Source organism: Cloeon dipterum, chromosome 3 (genome assembly GCF_949628265.1).
Source record: "Cloeon dipterum chromosome 3, ieCloDipt1.1, whole genome shotgun sequence".
NCBI classification, from domain to species: domain Eukaryota; kingdom Metazoa; phylum Arthropoda; class Insecta; order Ephemeroptera; family Baetidae; genus Cloeon; species Cloeon dipterum.
In genome coordinates this window covers 20,489,071-20,508,618 of record NC_088788.1, presented here as the reverse complement: position 1 = coordinate 20,508,618, position 19,548 = coordinate 20,489,071, and the positions used below count along the sequence as shown (strand labels likewise).

The 19,548-nt window shown below is 40.8% G+C and overlaps 1 protein-coding gene across 8 annotated transcripts in view; it reads left to right on the top strand.

Moving 5' to 3' along the window:
• bsk (mitogen-activated protein kinase dJNK) overlaps positions 1-19,501 on the top strand; it is a 64,962-nt gene extending 45,461 nt beyond the window's left edge. For 3 of the 8 annotated variants that reach the window (XM_065486356.1, XM_065486357.1, XM_065486358.1), the window contains 9 exons: positions 5,544-5,614; positions 13,561-13,810; positions 14,197-14,326; positions 14,544-14,741; positions 15,368-15,632; positions 15,699-15,857; positions 15,916-16,040; positions 16,264-16,302; positions 17,617-19,501. In XM_065486356.1, the coding sequence (XP_065342428.1) occupies positions 13,659-13,810; positions 14,197-14,326; positions 14,544-14,741; positions 15,368-15,632; positions 15,699-15,857; positions 15,916-16,040; positions 16,264-16,302; positions 17,617-17,862 (1,314 nt within the window). In that variant the 5' untranslated portion in view covers positions 5,544-5,614; positions 13,561-13,658 and the 3' untranslated portion in view covers positions 17,863-19,501. Of the gene's footprint in view, positions 1-5,543; positions 5,615-13,560; positions 13,811-14,196; positions 14,327-14,543; positions 14,742-15,367; positions 15,633-15,698; positions 15,858-15,915; positions 16,041-16,263; positions 16,303-17,586 lie in introns of all 8 variants that reach the window. The other 5 variants (XM_065486359.1, XM_065486360.1, XM_065486361.1 and 2 more) reach the window with 3 other exon arrangements.
• Positions 19,502-19,548: the final 47 nt, after the last annotated feature.

The following is a 19,548-nucleotide window of genomic DNA, read 5'->3' as shown; positions in this document are numbered from 1 at the left end:
CCGTAAAAATCTTAAAGAGTGAACGTCGAAGAATGTTTTAATCGATAGTTTTATGCATAGATCAAATTGGCTTTACGAGATGTTTTTTTGAAAACAGTACAGTTATAAAAAAATCAAATCAAGTGCGATATACTTCTTCTTGCATTTGTAAACTTTTTCACCGATTTTCATTTAACAAATAAAGAAAATCGAGTAGATGGTGCAGGTGCAAACCAAACTGTACAGCCCCAAAAAGAAATGGAAATATAAAAGTGATTGTAAAAATTTTGCGAGATAAATTTTCGTCTCCTTTCCTGGTGCCGCCGCCAACAGAGCCGAGATTTTCGTCCAAAGATCAAACATATGCTCCCCAAGCTGTCTGCTCGTCTCCCAAATTGCATTTTAGCGAATCCCATTAAACATTGAACACGCGGAGCGTCGCCTCAGGCCGTTCCTCGAGGTGTCAAGCAGCCAGACAACTCGACCAATCCCTCGTGGGAGCGCATCTACTTTAATCTCGCGCGTCTCGCTTAAACCGAATTTGCATTAATTAAAATCGGCGGTGCTTTTCAATTAGCACACACATGACGTCACGTGGAAGGAAGCGTGCTGCACGGAGCGAGATAATTCGGCGCTGTCGAGAGAGTGAGATGCTATCTCCCGCCCTCCTCTGCACCAACACTCGAATTATTATAATAAGCTCTGCTAGTTACCGACGACTACTTGCGTTTGGATAGTAATTATCTTGTTCAAACATCGCATCCGCCTTTGAGCTGACTGAAAGGGAAATTGGGCCAAGGAGCTGTGCTAGTTAATTAGACTAAATCGCAGGCATACAATTTGCTTTTCATTTCCTGTTTCTAATTGTGACCTGGCAACTTTTTCTTTCTGAAAGAAGCTTCAATATTTTCTTTTATCCATTCTGACGTGTCATTGACAGATGTAAGGTGAGAGCAAAGTTCATAATATATACATTAACGAAACAGTAAAGGATTTCCCAACTTCTAAAATTCAAAAATAGATGGCTAGTTCAAAGTGTAAAATTAGGGCAAAAAATAGAAAGGTATGCATTAAGGCTTAAAATATCACAGGAGGCTGAAACATTTCCACAAGGCGCCGGGAATAATTAACAGGCTACTTGAATTGTCTTTTCGTAGCCGACGGTGCCCCCAAACCCGCCGAGCGGAAAAGAAAGGGAGAAGAAAAGCGGGCGAGGTGTCGTCCGTGGCCAAATTTATGACTTTAATTGGATTAGAAGTTTAAATCTCATTAGAATTTCCCTTCCCCCTAGCACGAAATTCGAATTTTGTGGCCGCATAAATTGGCGTAGAACTAATTTCGCGCTGCATTTGTTGGAAAGGTAATTGCGGGTGCAAAAATTCCACAGAGTCAAGCTTTGTTGTTTAAGCAGAGCGTAATTACGAGCGCTGCTCGCACGCGGATGAAATAATAAAACTCCGACCAACAAGCATTTTTGCCGCTCGTTATTTGTTTCCAACTCAAAAGGCATCAAACAGTCAACAGCAAGTCGTGGCTCATTCATATCTCGGCTAATTTTCATAATGCGAGTTGAGTTTTTTTTATCGGCCATTGCGGTGGATGAGCGATGAAAGGCCTGCTGCTTCGAAATGAAGAATAAATGCTTTGACCCAAAAAGATGATTTCGTGTGCACAGTTGCCATCCATAACGGAGGCAGGGAAAATTGCCTCGCTCAATTCAGTGGAACAGAAAAATGGAGCCGGGAATTCTGTCAGACTTTTTTTTGCCTTGTTATAGTAAGGCTTCATTCTGTCTCTGGCCAAACAAAATTCAAGAAGCTTTACTTGCATTATGAAACGTGACCTTAAAGTAGAAAGTTCATCAAGCACCACGGTGGTCAAATTTAGAGGCGTGGTTGGTCCAACAATTTTGATAAATATTTTTTTAGTTGGCATTCAGCTCTTGACAAAATTTTCTTTCTTTTTTCAATTAGTTTCTGCGATAAAAGGAATGTGCGGAGGGAAATGCAATTTCACTCGGTCTTCACATTGTTGCGTAGCAGACGTCTAACTGTTTAGCGTCTGCGGCAGGCAATATGGTTTCTTTTCGACAGACAGAGAGACAGTTTGGCGACGACCGCACTTCTTTCTTCCTCTTCCACTGTGAATAGTCAGTCGGCTTTGTTAGATATTACATTATTATTTTGCCAAAAGAGCAAGCGGGGGCGGCTCATTGTCGCGATCCTTTCTCTGGCCGCGACGCGCTGCGCGGGTTCTGCCTCCTTTGTTGCGGATTAAAAAGCAAATAAATGGGCCATGTCTGATATTTAGATTTATGCTGCTTTTATTGTTCGCTGTAAAAAGACGCTTCTGAGGTAATTTGGAGTTGCAAAACATTTTCACAAAGAGGAAATGTAGATCCACAAAGGTTAAATTAGACGTTGGCTTTGCTGGAGCGAATTGGGCCCGTCTAAAAGCAGCATAAAACAACTCTTTCTCTCGGCCTCTCCTCTAGAACGCGGCATCTCGCTACGGTTTTGCGCGAGTTGAAAGAGAAAAATAGAAAGAACAGTTTTTGGCTGGCTGGCCGGCCGGCACGCACGACTCCTTTTTCCGAGTTATGCAACCGGTGCGTGGCGCGTGGCGCGCCGGTTGCATACCGTGGCCACGGCCGGGCATCCAATTATCTCGCATAGAGACGACAACATTCGCTGTTACTCCACTTAAAAGTTAATTTATTACCGGCTGCAAAAAGACAGAAAGAGAACCCTTTTTCGTCGCCAGATCGACAACACAGATGTGTCGCGCTCGCGGGTTGTGGATTTTAACACCGATTGTTTGTTCTTCTCCACGTGCCAAGTAAAAAGGCAAAAGGGTTTTTTAATTAAAATGCACGATAGACGGAAGACGTTAATTAAATCATGAATTTATGTTCCTCGCCTTTTAATGTCTCTCTGGCATTCGTTGTGGTTTTTGTAGCTTTTTTAAGAAGTGTCTTTTCTTTAAAACTTTCGCAGCGCATATTTTAGCTGATTTTAATTAAAAAGCTTGTCAGGAATGAAAAAAGACTTAACTATATCCACTTTATATTATTTTTTTCATTCAACAGTATGATACAATATATTCTCAGATATATTTATAAAAAATATATGCTTTTTCCATTGCATTATTTTTCCTTGGAAAAAATCTAAAACTGTCAGTCTTTAGTTGATGCAAATTTGATGGGCTGCCGGCAAATCGGGCGCTGCAATTCCGCGAGTCGAATTGTGTTTTGAAGCAAGCAGGCGGGATTCCCGGCGCAGGCTGAATTAAAGGCGGCCGGCGGGATTTTTTTTTCGCGTGTTGTTACATCAGCGGCGGGCAAGCCAAATGGCAATTCATTGCCACGGCGGTCTATATTGGCGAGGACTGCGCTGCACGCATTCCTCGCGTCTCGCCCGACAAGAAATCTTGGCACTGTACACCCGTAAAAAAGGCGACGCGGAATGTGCGCATGAGGAAATAGAGGCTCGATGTGATGTAATCGGCCAGACGCGGCCTCCGCTCACCTTTCTTCCTGGTTATTTTCTTTTGTTTCGCCAGACGCCGTCATTTCCAATTCAATTCATCCGCTCAGTCCTTCTATTCGCGCCTCTTTCGGAATGCCATTCATATCGACTAATTTTATCCTACTGTTGAGTGAAAGAATTCTTTTCTTCTGAAGCTTTTCTGGAATTTCTTTTTTCGAGATGATGTGATAGTTTTCTTGATTTTGTTTATGCCGAGATAAATAATCCCAGACTTATTTACCGCCCCACCCACGCTCATGAGTAGAAAAACTTTGAATTACAAATACACTACTTTAATATACACGAGATATTCTCGCCCCTACAAGTCGCACTGCTTTTTTATTCAAAGAAAGGCTTATTTTGCGCGTATCTGTTTGTCTAACATATCCCAGAATCGTTTCACGAGCCGTCGTGCGAACGAAAAAATATTGAGAAAGGACGTGGAAAAGTTGGACGAGCGCTGATTTACGAGTTTTTCCCGCTTGGAGCAGAGCTAGGTCGGGCCATAAATTACGCCAACGCGCGGCAAAAAAGACGAAATTTATTCCGCCGTACTGCGCTGCTTTCAATTAATGCCCAATCAGCTGAGACATCGTTTCGAAAATCCGTGTCTGGCACGAGCTGATTTTTAATTTAGCATCTGCTGGCAAGGCGTATCTTTTGCGTGCTGAAACGCAACGACCCTATGATCAAAATCTTGCTGCGATGGATTTTTCAACTGACGCACACACGAGATCGATTCTATTTTTACCAGCCTGGTGTAGTTATTTCAAATTGCCGCAATCAGATTTGAATTATGGTACTGGAGAGTAAAAAGCTCTGCCTATTTTTTCTATTGTGTCTTGAAATATTTCTTTATTTGCTAAAGCCGATTGGCAGGTTACAAATTCAAAATATCTTTATTCAATTGTGATAAAAACTAAACGTGCGCACAGATGTATGTTATGTATATTATAAGTTCCGTGTTTCAAAAAAGTATTCTTGAAGCTGCTGTGCGACGCGTGTTCTATTACATTTTGAGCCATGGAATGAGATTTTTCAATTTAATTTTATTTGAGGAAAAAATAAACGCGTCGAATGCGACCTATGTTAAGAGCCATTCCACTTAATTTTTTAATTTCTCATATTTTGTATGTACTTATATTTTTGAGGACCAGTAGGCGACTGCGCTTAATTGCGATACCTGTTCATGGACAACCAGACTGGTAATTAAGTTGCTTGGAAGTGGAGAGCAAAGTGATCTGTGCTTCCTGCCCGACTCGGACTTCCTTTGTTGCCGGCTTAATGGCTCCGTGATGACGTCATTGCTTTTCCGATCGCCGAAAGATCGAGTTGCCGTGGTGCCACCGCGCTGGTGGTGATTAAGACGAGATGACGCCCTTCGCTGTTGTTCTCTCTTTTCCGCTCTTGGCCCGCGTGCCTCGACTGCTGGAGCAGCACCAGTGACGTCACGCCGATGCCCAACACTGCGACACGCTCGTCCAATTTCCCTCAAAAAACCCATTGCGAAAGGGAGGAAAATGGAATGACAGATATATGTTTTTTCTCGATGTTCTGTTGGAAGAGTTATTGCGCCGCAGCCTCAGTACTGTCTAAACATTTCGCATTTATGGAAGTTTCACGGAACCGCATTGCTCTTTCATCCGCTGCTGCGAATTGCGTGCTAGCTAAAGCGGGCGTGCGTTGTTTGCATCCGAGGGCTGAATTATCGCCGCTCCTCCAACTTGTTACAAACTTTGCGGGCGCAAATGAGCAAACTTTTTCGTCCGACCAGCGGCTATATGGCAAATTTCGTACAAATTCATTGCTGTGTTAATCAGCTTTTTGCGTCCTCTGACCTTTTGCCAGAAAAACCGCAAAGTGGCACGCCCAATGCGACACGATATCGCGGCTGAAACAGAAATCGCTCTGCACCGCGTTTTGTGTCTAGATAAATAAATATGGAAAAGCGGGTGAACACTGCTACCACTTTGACCTTTTATGTTGCCACTCTTCTCTGAAATGTGTGTCATGAAAGATGCATTGTTTTTATTGCAGGTCTGCGAGTGACACTTGGTTGGTCGACCTGTGCTAGTTGCTCCGTTACCCAGCATGGCCTCTTGCTTATGGTAGGTAAAGCACAGGACCATTCTGAAAAATATCTAGGCGTTGAATATACTGGACTCATTTTCGGATTTTTGCTCTTCCCGCCGCGTGCACAATTCACACAACTGTTGCTATTTTCGAACAGGAAATTGTGACAAAAACATACCTGTGTACATATTTGTACTCGAATCTGGAAAATGTGCTTCACCAGGCTGAACAAACAAAAACGGGGTTTTTATATGCTGATAATTTTCACCATTAAAAATGTTCTCCCAGAAAAAACACTGATTTATGAGTAAAGATATTATGAACCGCTAACTATATCAAGCTTTTTCTGCTCATTTAGTACCATGATACATTCAGAAGCAAATATGAATATGCCCTAAGCAAAACTTTTTTTAGCACAATAATCACACCATTTTACCCAAAATTTAATGCAAAAGCCCCTATTGGAGCTCTTAAAAATAGCAAATTCCCGTATTTACGAAAGTTTTGAAAAAAAAATCTTGATTGAGTGAAAAATCAAACTGTTTGTCAGAGTTTTCTGACTCCCCGCTGAAAGCCGCGATCATTATTTGCGCTGCTGTAGCCCCCGGTGCTCATTAACTCAAGTGGAAAATAATTGTCCTGCGAGAGACCGTCGCCCTTTGACCTCTGTCTGCCGCCTTTGTCCCGGACGTCGGGTCCGCGGCGCCGACTGGTGACAGCCCTTTCTTGTGCAAGTTTCATTTTTGTGCCTTTGAGCTCATGCTTTTCAAAATTTTGATTGCTGCTACCGAGATCAAAAGAACAGCGCGGACCCTGCTAGCTTTGGCACGAAAACTTGTTTAAATTTGACGCTAGACTGCGAAATTTTAAACAATTCGTGGAAAACAATCTTCAAAACTTTGCTTGTCCATAAGTTTATTTATTTAGGATTGTAAAAACAAAAACTAGTCCGTGAAAGGCGGCAGTTGGTTTTATTATATTTGGAATATATTGAAACTTGGGAATAAATGGAATTTTTCTTTTGGAGTTAATTCATACTGGTTTCATTTTTAACAAGGAATCGTTTGAAAATCGACGTTGACCATCTTAAAATATCAATACAAAATTTGAATGTATTGGTTTCGACCCACGCTTCAGCCGGCCTGATTGTGAGACGATATCATCTTGCAGTCAAACAAAAAGCATTCCTCGGAGAGAGACTCCGGTTTCGCTGCAACTCGCAAAGGCATCCATTTGGCAAAGTGGAGGAGGTGAGACTCCGGTGAGAGGCGTTGAAAAATATTGTTCCGTCGGCTCCACTCAGGCGAAAATTTGTCCCTTGTCAGCGCTCAGCGAGCTTCTCTCATAAAAATCTCATTTTTCAAGTCGATCCGCGGCGCGCACTCATTTTTCTCGCGTGTTATTAAACGGGACCGCGTCTGTTGGACAAGCGACGCGACACAAGCATGCCGCACTCGCTGCTTTTTATTTCACCCTTATGCGAGTGAGTGAGACTGGCAGACGCCACCCTTTTAACGCTTCGGGCACGCACTTAACGACCCCGCGCCCTTTATCTATTTTTAATTGCGGCGCAGCCTCCGCGTGCGTTTCCCATGTTTGCACAAGCACACACAAGCAACCCTTTTCTGCTGCGAATTTGACGCAAAACGCTGTGTCTCGGTTATAACGCTTGTTTCCCGCGGAATATGAATGAAAACAAACCCTGCCCGAATGAACATGGAATTAGTATTTTGCGCGCGATCTGATTTACGAACGCAAAAACGCTAGCTCGTTTAGATAACGCTGTTTATACCAGCGTTGAGAGGACACTTAACAATTTATCAAGCAGGAATCTGGCTGAAGTTTTTTAAAAATAAATTGTAATTAAATATTAATTTTATACTTTGAGCTAGGAACCATTGCTTAACAAATTAAGATGAATGTTCCAAACGAAATTCCCAACCGTGAAGCGTATTCTGAAAAGAAGATTATTTTTAATTATAAAGTAAATTGTCTGCCAGCCGTTCTGCAATTTACACTATGCTCTGGAAATAATGCTAAATTGGAAAGCAGAGGTGCACTCGCTCACTGAACGCTTGAGCAGCACGTTCTCGAATAATAGAGCCTCTCGAGTTCCTTTGCATCCAAATTGATTCAATTTCCGCGCAATCCAAAAACCGCAGCGTCTGCCCTCTGATGATGATGATGCTGCTGCTGATTAAAAAGCTTCCTCCTCTCGGCTGCCACGCAGAGCAACTTTGAAACGGCCACCCGGCGCACCGAGCAGGTGATTTCATTAAAGCGGCCCCACTTGCTTAATTAAAATTTATGCCTTAATCTGATCGCACGGCGAAAATTATTATTTTGACCCGCGCCTGCGTTAATTATTCAGGTGGTGCAAAATTATCGACTGTGTTTTTAATTAGAGCTCCGCTGCTGGCTGATGATATATACGATACCGCTGCTTTTATGCTGGTAATTGTGATTTTTATGGCCCAACTGTGTCCGATCCATAAACCAAACATCACGAACGGCCATACTTTTTTATTCATATATTTTTATTTAGACTTACATTTTTAAAGGCTTAGAATGAATTGTATATAAATGTTTTGAATTTTCTGCATGGCAAATTCAAAATTAAGTTACATGCGATTCAGCGGAGCATTATCAAATTTTGTCTCGCTTAATTTAGACTTGAAGTGAAATAAATCATATTACTTAAAACATTTGCGATGAGAGTCGTAGAGAGTTACATTTAAATATCACAGCCTAAATTGAAAATAGCATCAAATGTTTCTCGTGTTATGGCTATCTACTAAAATATTAAAACGGCACAGTTTGCCCGCCGACATTGCTTCCCAGGCGAAATTAAATCAGGTAACAGAGCCGCTTTTATCCCATCATTACGTTTTCTGCAGCCGCTAGCTAAACAGCGGCGCTCTCTGTAAATAATAAAATCCTCGCTAATCAGTATTTATTGGCCTCTCTTGTCTCGCTAGCGACTTTCTGCCTCCGCTCCGGATAATGGAGTTATTCGCGGCAACTTCATTAATTAATTAGCCGCTCTCTGCAGACCCTTCTCCCGTTGCTGCGCAAAGAGAGACTGGCTACACAACAAAGCCCGTGGAACAATGCGATATGCAACGAGCATGTGACTGTAATCGAGACTCGCTCATTATCTCACGTGCCAGACGAAATCAATATCACTGCGATGCTACGATCCAACCGCTCCGCAAGAGCAACGGCCTTTTTCTAGGGCTATTAAGAACCTCCCACGACACCTATGCTATCCTCTTCGGCATGCCTTATAGTCACCAAATTTATAACTCACATACCCAGCTCACATTTTGATGACTGTAGACTAAGATCTCATATTTGTTGATAGATTTTAAATTAACAATTTTAATATATATTAAGTTGGTGCAAATTCATATGTCGTGGATCGAAAATAAAATTAAAATATACACATTGTGACTTAAAAATCATTAATATTTATGGAAACAACTTAGTCATCTTTTAAATTTTCCCCCACGATACCGAAGAGTCTTCCAGAACACCGACATTTTGAAAACTACATGCCCACAAGAATTATCGTTACTTGTCACAACTGATTGCACGGTCGGGGATGAAACTTTTCTGTGGGTTTTCTCCTTCAACGATGACGGTGTCAGTCAAATATCGGAAAAACTAACCGTCCTACTCAGCGCGTTGATAATTTACGTGCTGCTTCTTTCTCCTCCACTCCGCAACTCAACTTGAAGCGTATCGATTCGCAGCAGAGCAGCACTTTTCGGTACTTCAACACGCACCTTTTGTCATAAAAACTTGTTCCGCCTTGACACCATTATTTTCAGCAAAAAACTGTCTGAAATTTTTTCACTCAGCCTTTTTTTTAATAAAAAAAATTTTACGAACTGCACATTCTTGTCCTTTTGTTCTGCAGCAAAAGTTTGCATCGATTTTCTTGTCAAAAATGAATCCGTTTTCTTCTGGGATTCAGTTTCAGACATAGTGGAAATTGTTTCCCCGACAGAGACCGAGCTTTACGACGGAGGCTGTAAGGTAAAATGGTGTTGGCCGTGATTCACTATTTGGAAGGGTTGGTCTCTCGTGCAAAATCATGCCCGTGCAGACTTATCGTGACTATGAATATTCAATGGCCCTTTTAAACTTTGCATAGTTCGAAAAGCAAACACCCGCGGTGTTATGTCTTAATCCTCTGGGTGGCATCCGTATCAAGCCGTTTCAATTTACGCCATGTGTACCGCAGTAACACACGCGAATATGTTTAAATAACAAAAATCGATTAAGCGTGGAAAAGAGTCAGGTGCTACGGAATTTCTCAGAATTAGGGATACAATTAACTTAGTTGAATGTCCTTATAAAATAGGAGGACAAAGAACTGATTTCCGAAAATTATGACGTTCCTGCTTTAATTGAAAATTGTAAGAAAGGCTTACTTAAAACGGAAAAAAACGATATTTTTAAATAATTGCGTAAAACCCATTTTCAGCTCTAAAACCGAACTTAATGATGTAGAGCATGCTAATCACGCATGCAAAAATCAGCCTTTCGTCGATTTGGCACCCTAACTCGATCGTAGCGGGGTGGAGTGGCGAGCCGTGTTGTGCATACAGATTGGCTCATAAACTCGCTCCATGTTTAGTTATTACGCCGCACTTTTAACTATGGAAAGCCCTACAGTCGCTCCGCTCCAACCGTGCAAATATGTGCTTATTCACATTGCGTATACACGTGCATAACCATAGACGAGTGAGAGCCCTTGCGAAATGTCATTTGCCGATGACAGCGAGTTCAACATCGCAACAGAGCCAATTACAAATTTGATTGTGTCCACTCCTTCGCTGCTTTGATTTGCAACGTCTGACTAAGACTATGTCTTTTCATTTTTTCTTGCCAATTATAGGCATTTATGTTTTTATTTTAAATTCTTTTTAATTATCATTAATATTTCATCATCAAAAATTTTGATAGTGGTGCAAAAAAATATTGCGTCAGTCAATTCAATAATTTTTATGATTTTCAGCTAACACGAAAATATTTTTACAAGTTATGCAACGTGCGTAGCATCTGTGTCGAGATGCTGCCTATCTTTAATAAAAAAAAGACGAAGTACAGCTTGCGTGTGGCTCATTTCCAGAAGTGGGATAATTTTGCAGCTTGAAGGTTCTGCGAAACTGCGTAAAATTACGGCTGCAAAAACGTGAACCTTATACTCTGCTGGCGAAATTTAATTCCAGCGAGCGTATAACAAGTTATGACTGCGCAAAGGAGACTCCTCCACTGCGGTTCAATGAAAGCAGCAAAAGGGACGTGAAAAGTAGTTTGCTGACTTGTTCGGCACTTTCAGCACCACCATATAAAGTGGCTCTGTAAAGTAACTATAATTTTTCCATCAAGCGTTGAGCAGAATTTAAAAATGGAATATTGTTGGAGATAGAGATCGGAAATTCCCTTCTGTTTTTATTTGATCGACGGAGATGTAACCAAAAAACTCCAGAAAGCTCAAAATTTAAACTCATTTTTCTTAAAAAGTTCTTTTTGGGAGAAGCTTTTGAGACACAGATAGATTGCAGGACTCTTTTCACGCCCCCTGTTTGCAGTTAAAAAAAATCAAGCGGAGAAGAAAGGAGCCACACTTGTCCAAATATCCATTTTTTACTTGAATCCCAGCATTTTTCAGCGGCCGCGCTCTCCCCTTTTGTCGAGGGAAAGGTGTTTTATCTTGCAAGAAGCGTCGGGTCCGTCGAGTTGAAAATCGGGCCCAGGAGAGAAAAATGCGGCCGCTTAAGAAACGAATATTTTCCGCCTCAATGCGTTTTCTACGCGGGACAAAAAGTTGAGACCGCGCAAAATGGAATTACTGTGCTGGCGTGCATTTTCAATTTCTGCGAGTGCGAATTTTCATTTGCTTAATGTCCTCTGCGGTGATCATTCTCGCGGCGAGAGGAAAGCCGCCACACGAGACGCAAAAGGAAGTGACACCGCCGACGCAAAGCAAAGGTTAAAGCGCCGTCCTGGCCAACTCTGACTTTTTCATAGCTGTTTTAAGAGTTGCTAAAAACATGTTCATGTCTCATCAATCAAAACGGTGAATAATACGCCTATCTTGTTCTAGGTTTAAAACACTTAGTCTTGAAGTTGATGGATGAAAATTTTGAATTAAGATATTTCATTCTTGGAACTCCGCATATAAAAGAACAATTTGATTTTGATTTTCACTCTACCCCTCCAGTTCATGTCTCAGCTCAGCCTCGCTTTGTAACAATAAAAGATATTACGTTGGATTTTGCAAAGATATACACACGACAATAAAATTTGAATTTTGTTATCCTTACAGTGGGCGATAAAGTATATATTTCTGGCGACTGCCGCCTCGTCAACCAATCTTCGTAGAACGTTAAATAAAATAGATTGCAACATGAGAGTGATTGATTAAAGTATAAAATATTCATGAATGCCGGCAGCACAAACACGGAATCAATAAAAGCGAGCTTTTTCATGATGCAAACTGCAAACGACACGACACGCCGCGCTCTATTTAAACGCGGAGAGTATCATATTCCGGTAATGAAAATGCATCTCGAAATGGAATTTCAGCTTTGATCTGCCTTTTCAAAAGGCGCTGTGAGAAAATTTAATCATGGCAGTGCACAACCCTCGCCGCCCGGAACGATCCAAAAAATAGCTGCGCTCCCGATGTATGAATAAATAGCCGTCGCATTTATACAAATTGTTTTCTTCCCCTCGACGCCGCCGACTTTTGTGCGCCTCGTAAAAGCCAACGCAAAAATGTACTTCCGATGTTGTAATACGGAAAAGACGATCGTGCAATAAAAATTTATGCCAAATTTATTCGCCACTTTGAGTGCAGCGTGGCGGAAAAAAATTTACTGCGGCGACGCACACCGAAATCTCGATGGACACAAAAAATGTGCAGACCGGTCGGCGCCTCTCTTCTCCTCCCGAAGACGCAATTTATTGCATCGCAGCGCTTAATTACCTAATGGATTTGCGGTCTGCCGAGTTAAAGAGAAAGTAATCGCAAACGCCCACACGCGGTGGCTTGCACCATTTATTTGTTCTCCACGCATTTTGTGAGCACTCTGCCAGTCATTAAGTGCTGCGTTTGTTTCGCCTCTTTTTGTGTGTGTGTGCGTGTGCGCCAAGTTAGAAAATGGCAATCTGCTTAACTTTGTTTTCCATCCAAAGCAATCAAAAGCTTTTCTAAACACACTCACTTCGCTGACTGTGGAATTAAAAGCAAAAGACAAAAAACGGAAGAGTAACTCTGGCACCCACTCTTTGTTTGAGTTGTATTGAGAAATGAGATCACTTTGAATCTGGTTTCACCGTCAAAGAGTTATAAAAATAGTCGTTATTTTCAAATTATTTGGATTTTTTACCATGTAGGCATGGACCATAACACCACTACCTGGTATAAAATACGCACCATTTTACTCCTTAACAAGCTCACAAAATTGCCCTTAAAATATGCAAAACATATTAGAGCTAAAATAAAAGAAGCACAATTCCACGCATTCACGTGCTGCCACTTTTGATAGCTTACATTTCATAAAAGGCTGTGTAAAATTTCAGTATTTGTTTTCAGCTTTGTATGTATTTCAGCTTACTGGCAAACACGGTAGTGTTGCTTAATGGATCGCAGAGTCAACTTTCGCTTTTTTGCATAAGCTGATAAAATATGAATGCATCCCGGGAACTCTGAAAGGGAATTGCTGATTGCAGCCGCTGTGTGCGTACGCGCGCGTTTGAATTAATCAGCGAGGCGGAAGGGAAGGAAGGAAAGCCTTTGTTACTCTTTCCGTCGAATTCTGCACGATGACACTGCAACTTTGGCGGGCGGAGAAAATCCGACTGGATTTGTTCCTCGACGACGGCGTCGACAGCGGCTTTTCTCTCTCTAGCTCCCCCTCATGCTTGTTCCGTCCTAATTTGCGTGCTCTCATGTGTTCCGCAGACAACAGCCGCCGCGACCCGACCGATCTCTCGTGCCCGACCTGACTTAGTGCAGCCCTAGACCACCCCTGACTGAGCTAAGCGGGCCTCCCCGACTGCATGCCGTTCCTCGGTCCCAGGCCAGGCGCCAAGATGTCGTCCAGACACACCTCCATGTTCTACACCGTGGAGGTTGGAGACACCAAGTTCACGATCCTCAAGAGGTACCAGAGCCTCAAGCCCATCGGCTCAGGCGCACAGGGCATAGTTTGGTGAGTTTTACAAATAAAAATACGTTAGTTTGGAGATGGTTAATTTTTTTAAATAATTTTCTGGAATTTGTACAAAATGTACATCAAGAGATAGATGTTGCAGGAATTTGGCAGAACATGGAACTCTCTTAAGTTTATTACGCATGTCAGAAAGTACTTTAACAATGCCATGTTTATTAACCATCAATCTAATTACTACCTTGCGGTATGATTCGACTTATGAACAATTAAAATACTGCCGCATAAAATGAATGAGCCTCCTTCTTGAACATTTCATAATTGAATCCCACCTCCGAGATAATAGGCTTCCCTGACTTGTCTGACCATTCGCCATCCCCCATTTATTTCCTTCATCTCAATTAAATACTTATTTGTGACGTTTGCAGTGCTGCGTACGACACAATCAAGCAACAGAACGTAGCCATCAAGAAACTCAGCAGACCATTCCAAAACGTGACACATGCCAAGAGAGCATATCGAGAATTCAAGCTTATGAAGCTGGTGAATCATAAAAATGTAAGAGACACGCCCGGTAGCGCACAATAAAATATTGCTTTGTAATGGACACGATGGGTCGCGCGCCGCCCGTCCAATTCTTTGCCAATCGATCGAGTGCCCGTCGAGCGACAAAGAAAGACGGAGAAACTGCCCTTCGTCCGTTACACAAGTGCATCTGCCCCGAAATAGATGCGTGATGTCAAACGGACTTATCGATTCCTCTCCACTCCCGCAGATTATCGGACTCCTGAACGCGTTCACACCCCAACGCTCCTTAGAGGAATTCCAGGACGTCTACCTTGTGATGGAGCTCATGGACGCGAATCTGTGTCAAGTCATACAGATGGACTTGGACCATGAGCGCATGTCCTATCTCCTCTACCAGATGCTCTGTGGCATTAAGCATCTCCACTCAGCAGGAATCATTCACAGGGTACGTTATAACTCACTTTTGTCGATAACGTTTTAAACCATGATTTTCTCTTTAGTTTAAAAAGTTTTCGAAAATTTACTGTAAGTTTGAAGAAAATTTGATCAAAATGCAAAAAACAAGCAGCAGAACTAATGCTGCTAATGAATTCTATATAATATATAGTAAAATATTAGCATTAAATAAAATTCATTTTCCAATGATTGAAACGGTATGTTTTGTAAATATTTTTTATATTTATGACTAAGAAAAATATAGATTGCATAGGTTTGGTAAAAAAAGAACAGCAAAAATGTATTAACTCAATTTATTTTTGCTTATGAAGAAAACTACTTACAGGATTAATTCAAATCACTTTAAAATCCATTTGAAGTGAAGAAATAATAACCGAAAGTGATGCAGCATTAGACTAAACTTTTTGATTATTATGGGCTAGCAACGCTAATTTGCTCCATGTCTGCCCACTTTCAAAACAAAATTTACAAATTAAATCCAATCATTATAGGGAAGTTCGTTGCTTTATTAATTCATATTTATGTTTTCTATCTTCTAGAATCGTCTTAATTTTATCTGCCCTAATTTTTCAATTATAACTGTTTTAAGCTGATTGCAAATTTTACAAATTTTAGGACCTGAAGCCAAGCAACATTGTGGTCAAGTCGGATTGCACCCTGAAAATCCTTGACTTTGGCCTTGCGCGCACTGCAGGTACAACCTTTATGATGACGCCATATGTGGTGACCAGGTATTACCGGGCGCCGGAGGTCATCCTTGGCATGGGGTACAAGGAAAACGTGGACATCTGGTCAGTAGGATGCATCATGGGCGAAATGATCCGCGGAGGCGTCCTCTTCCCGGGTACTGATCATATAGATCAGTGGAATAAAATTATCGGTGCGTGTTTTCGAGTCTCTATGTTGGCGCTCCAGCATCTCATTTTGTGTTTTTTTCATTGAACAGAACAACTAGGCACTCCTTCCCAAGGATTCATGCAAAGACTTCAGCCGACTGTTAGGAATTATGTCGAGAATAGGCCTCGTTATCCGGGCTACTCCTTTGACCGCCTCTTTCCTGATGTTTTGTTCCCAACGGACTCATCAGAACACAATAAGTTGAAAGGTAGGCAAGAAAATGAGCAGTGAACGCTGTTGCTGCAACTTTTTCTCTTTCTTTGCAGCGAGTCAAGCTCGAGATCTGTTATCAAGGATGTTAGTGATCGACCCAGAAAAGAGGATATCGGTTGACGAAGCTCTCCTCCATCCCTATATTTGTGTTTGGTATGACGAGGGTGAAGTCAATGCGGTAAGTTAATAAATACTCGAGTACCAATTTACTTTTCTTTGAAAAGCCTTTGGACAGTTCAGTACGGAAAAAGTCTCATTTGATTTTTTCATGGTGCATACTCTTGCGACTTGTTGATTAGTTGAGCTTGAAGCAATGTTTTTCTTGCCACTTTCCTTCGTTTTGTATTTTCGCCTTCAATTGAGAAATTTGATAATGAATTTTTATGAAACTTGGCACTTAGGATCTTCTTGACAAGACAAATCGGTTGATGTGTCGTAAGGTATGTTCCTTATATAGAATCTTCATCTTCTTACTTGAAATGTGCTCATGTATTTGTTTAAAGAATCAGAATTGGGATTTTTAGAAAGTTTACACTTATTAAATAACAAACTAAAGATGTCGTAATTTCAATATCCTCAGTTAGGCAACTGGTTGAGACATTCAATATAGCACCACTCTTAAACTAACCCCTCTAGCCCTTCTTAACCTTTCTCGCTCTTAAGTGTAACTTTTCCAGGGCCCTTCTTTTAGTCCGATTCAAATAAAAATATCTAAGCAACACTGCTTTCTCAAAATAACATGCAAGCTTTTTGTATGATAATAATTGCTTAAAGTTCAAGCATTTAATATAATATGGGCTATCTTCTTTGTTGATTTTTTTTATCTTAGTAACGAAACTGGTTTTTTTGTCGTATTATAATGTTTAGTTTTATATTTATAAATCAGATATTTCAACATAGAAAAGTAGCACTTCTTCTTTGCGTTTTGATTTACAACATCAAAGTTTCATAGCTAAATCTTTTCCTTGCTTGACTTAATGATATCTGTAGACCATGATCACGAGGATTAAATTTAAAAGAAATATTTTCAATTGAAAATTAAAAATAAGGCTAAGTGACCTTTAAAAATTACAAAATAAAAAACCAAGTCTTATTGAGGAGCGGCCATGAAACCAAGGACTTTAGATAATATAATAGCTTTTTTGTCAGACCAAGAAGTCTCTTTGATGCCGTTTTATTGCAGTAGAGAAAAGAAACTGCCAAAATATTTGTTCAACCTTTTTAGACAGTTCACAATTTGAGTAAACCTTTCACTGTTGGCGCCACCGTTTACTTACGATTTTAAGGCACTTTTGCTGTGATTTCACCCTTAATCCTGCCACTGTCTATTCTTTACTCTTTTCATGTGCTGGAAACTTAAATTAGCTCAGCCAATTGCCGTAGAATGTCACCCAAATTTAACATAAAAAGTGCTCTTCAGTGATTGGCTGAATTTATTTTTGGTCAAGGCTTGTCAAAATAAATAATTTTTATATTGGTGAAAAGTGGCAGGTTCGAGTCCGAAATGGCAGTGGAAGTACTTTTAAAATAGGAAGTACTATTATTTGTTGGCGGACTCAGACACTATAAGGACTGTTGCAATCAATGGTTTTATTGAACTAATAAAACGGGCAAAATTCAAGACTTTTAAAGGCTTATACTTTTTGTTGGAACATTTTTCTAACTTGAATCGCTTTTGGATTCGGACTAAACGAGGGGCCTCTTCTTTTCGACCACTTTTGTAGCCTGCACTGACAACATTTTGCACTCGGCAGCCTGCTCCGGGGCCGTACGACCACTCTGTGGACGAGCGCGAGCACACCGTGGAGCAGTGGAAGGAGCTGATCTACCAGGAGGTGATGGAGTACGAAATGACCCACAACACGCTGAACAGCACAGGCGGCCGGACAGCGCAGCAGGCGGCCGCCGACAATGGCGACGAGCACGTGGAGGCGGCCGCGGGTGGGGGTGCCACGCAGGGCTCGTCCTCACAGGCGCAGCAAGGCTCAACCAGGCGGTAGACGACGCGAAGGTTTTTTCAGTTTTGAGGAGCAGAAAAGATGAAGAAAGAATTAAGCAAGAATTCCCTCTCCTTTTTTACCTCCGTCCTGTAGTGGAATCGTGCGAGCGAAGACACTTGTTGTGGAAAAAGAAGAAGATGAAAATTATTATTATTGATTAATTTTATTATTATTATAACGCCTCGTTTTTAGTTTCGTTTCTGTCTGTGATCCAAAGGGTGGATGCAAGCAAGCATAAGAAGAATAACACACACGCAAACAAACAAAACAAACTTTCCAAGAAGTGACGAGCAAGAGATGTGAAGCATAATGTTATTTTTAGTCTCTTCGGACAGCTTTCTCGCGGATAGTAGAGGACAGAGAAAGAGAGGAAATTTGTTAGAGGCAAAAATTCTAGTTGGTGTGGTTTTCTGACGATGTAAAATTTTAAGGTCAACCCTCAAAATGGGAGACTTCTATAACTTCTTTTACGATGTATTTGAAATAATTTTTTTCTCTCGCTCTGTTTGTCATCTGAACTGACTTTGAGAAAGACAGAATAGACAGGTTTGTGTTTTACTCAATGCAAAATGGAACTGCACTAGCAAGCAAAACATAATATATATAAGATAATTCCGTTCCTCTGTAAATACTTGATTAAACTCAGAGATGATAAAGGGAAAAGTAATTTTATCGTTGTTCCGTTCCTTTTATTGCCAGCAACAAGTTTAAAACAATTTCTGTGAATTTAAACTTAAGGAGTATGTAAAAATATTCATCATTAGTGTCATGTGAAATTTAAATCGAAAGTTTCAGCTGCTAAACAAGAAACTCTATTGTAATGGATTAACGATTAAAACCAGACAGACTTCTTGGAGCGGTGAGAAGTGTAAATTAGAACTTACAAAATATCATGTATACAGCGCGTACGGAATGAATGGGAGTGACTGACTGTGATGCCGTTTGGTGTAAGTTGGGGAACCTTGTTTTTGGCGCAAAAACGAGCGAGTAATCTGTTGCTGTGAGTGATACACGGTTATTTGATTTTAATGTTTGAATTTCTAAAATATTTGTCTCTGGAAATCCCTTTTTAGCAAACTTTTATCCTTTTGTGGACACACTAAATTTAATAAATACACAAAAAACGCAAAATGCTCAGATAAATTAAATGTGTATGGTGAAATATTTTTCTCGAAAATCATTTTCACCAAGAATCCACAAAATGTGCAGAGAGTAAATAGAATGAATGTCGAGCAAGCAAGAAAATAATTAAATACATGTTACAAAATAATTTCCATAGTGGAGAAAAAACTTGGTGAGTTCTTTGAGCTTTGTTTATGGCACCAGTTTCCAGCCACCTTTACTCTCGAATTTTATTCTCACGTCCGAGAATAAATTGTGAAATGCCGCTGCTTTAATAAAAAAGAAGATACCATTGATTCTGGCTTGCTTTGAAAGTTATCAAAAGATTGCATAGAGGCAATAAAAAACTCGGAAATGCCGTTTTCCAGCTCAGACTCTTCCGAAGTGGAGAAATGTTAAAATCTCTATGAGTCGTTCAAAATGAGCCATTTTTCTTCCACTTATCCAATCAAGAGAAAAAAATGAGCTAAGTTACAATTTGATCATGTGCAGCACTAATAAAATTTTCTAGAGAGAGTGTCTTGTGTTTAATTTTATTCTCACAATCAGCTAAATCCAACTCAA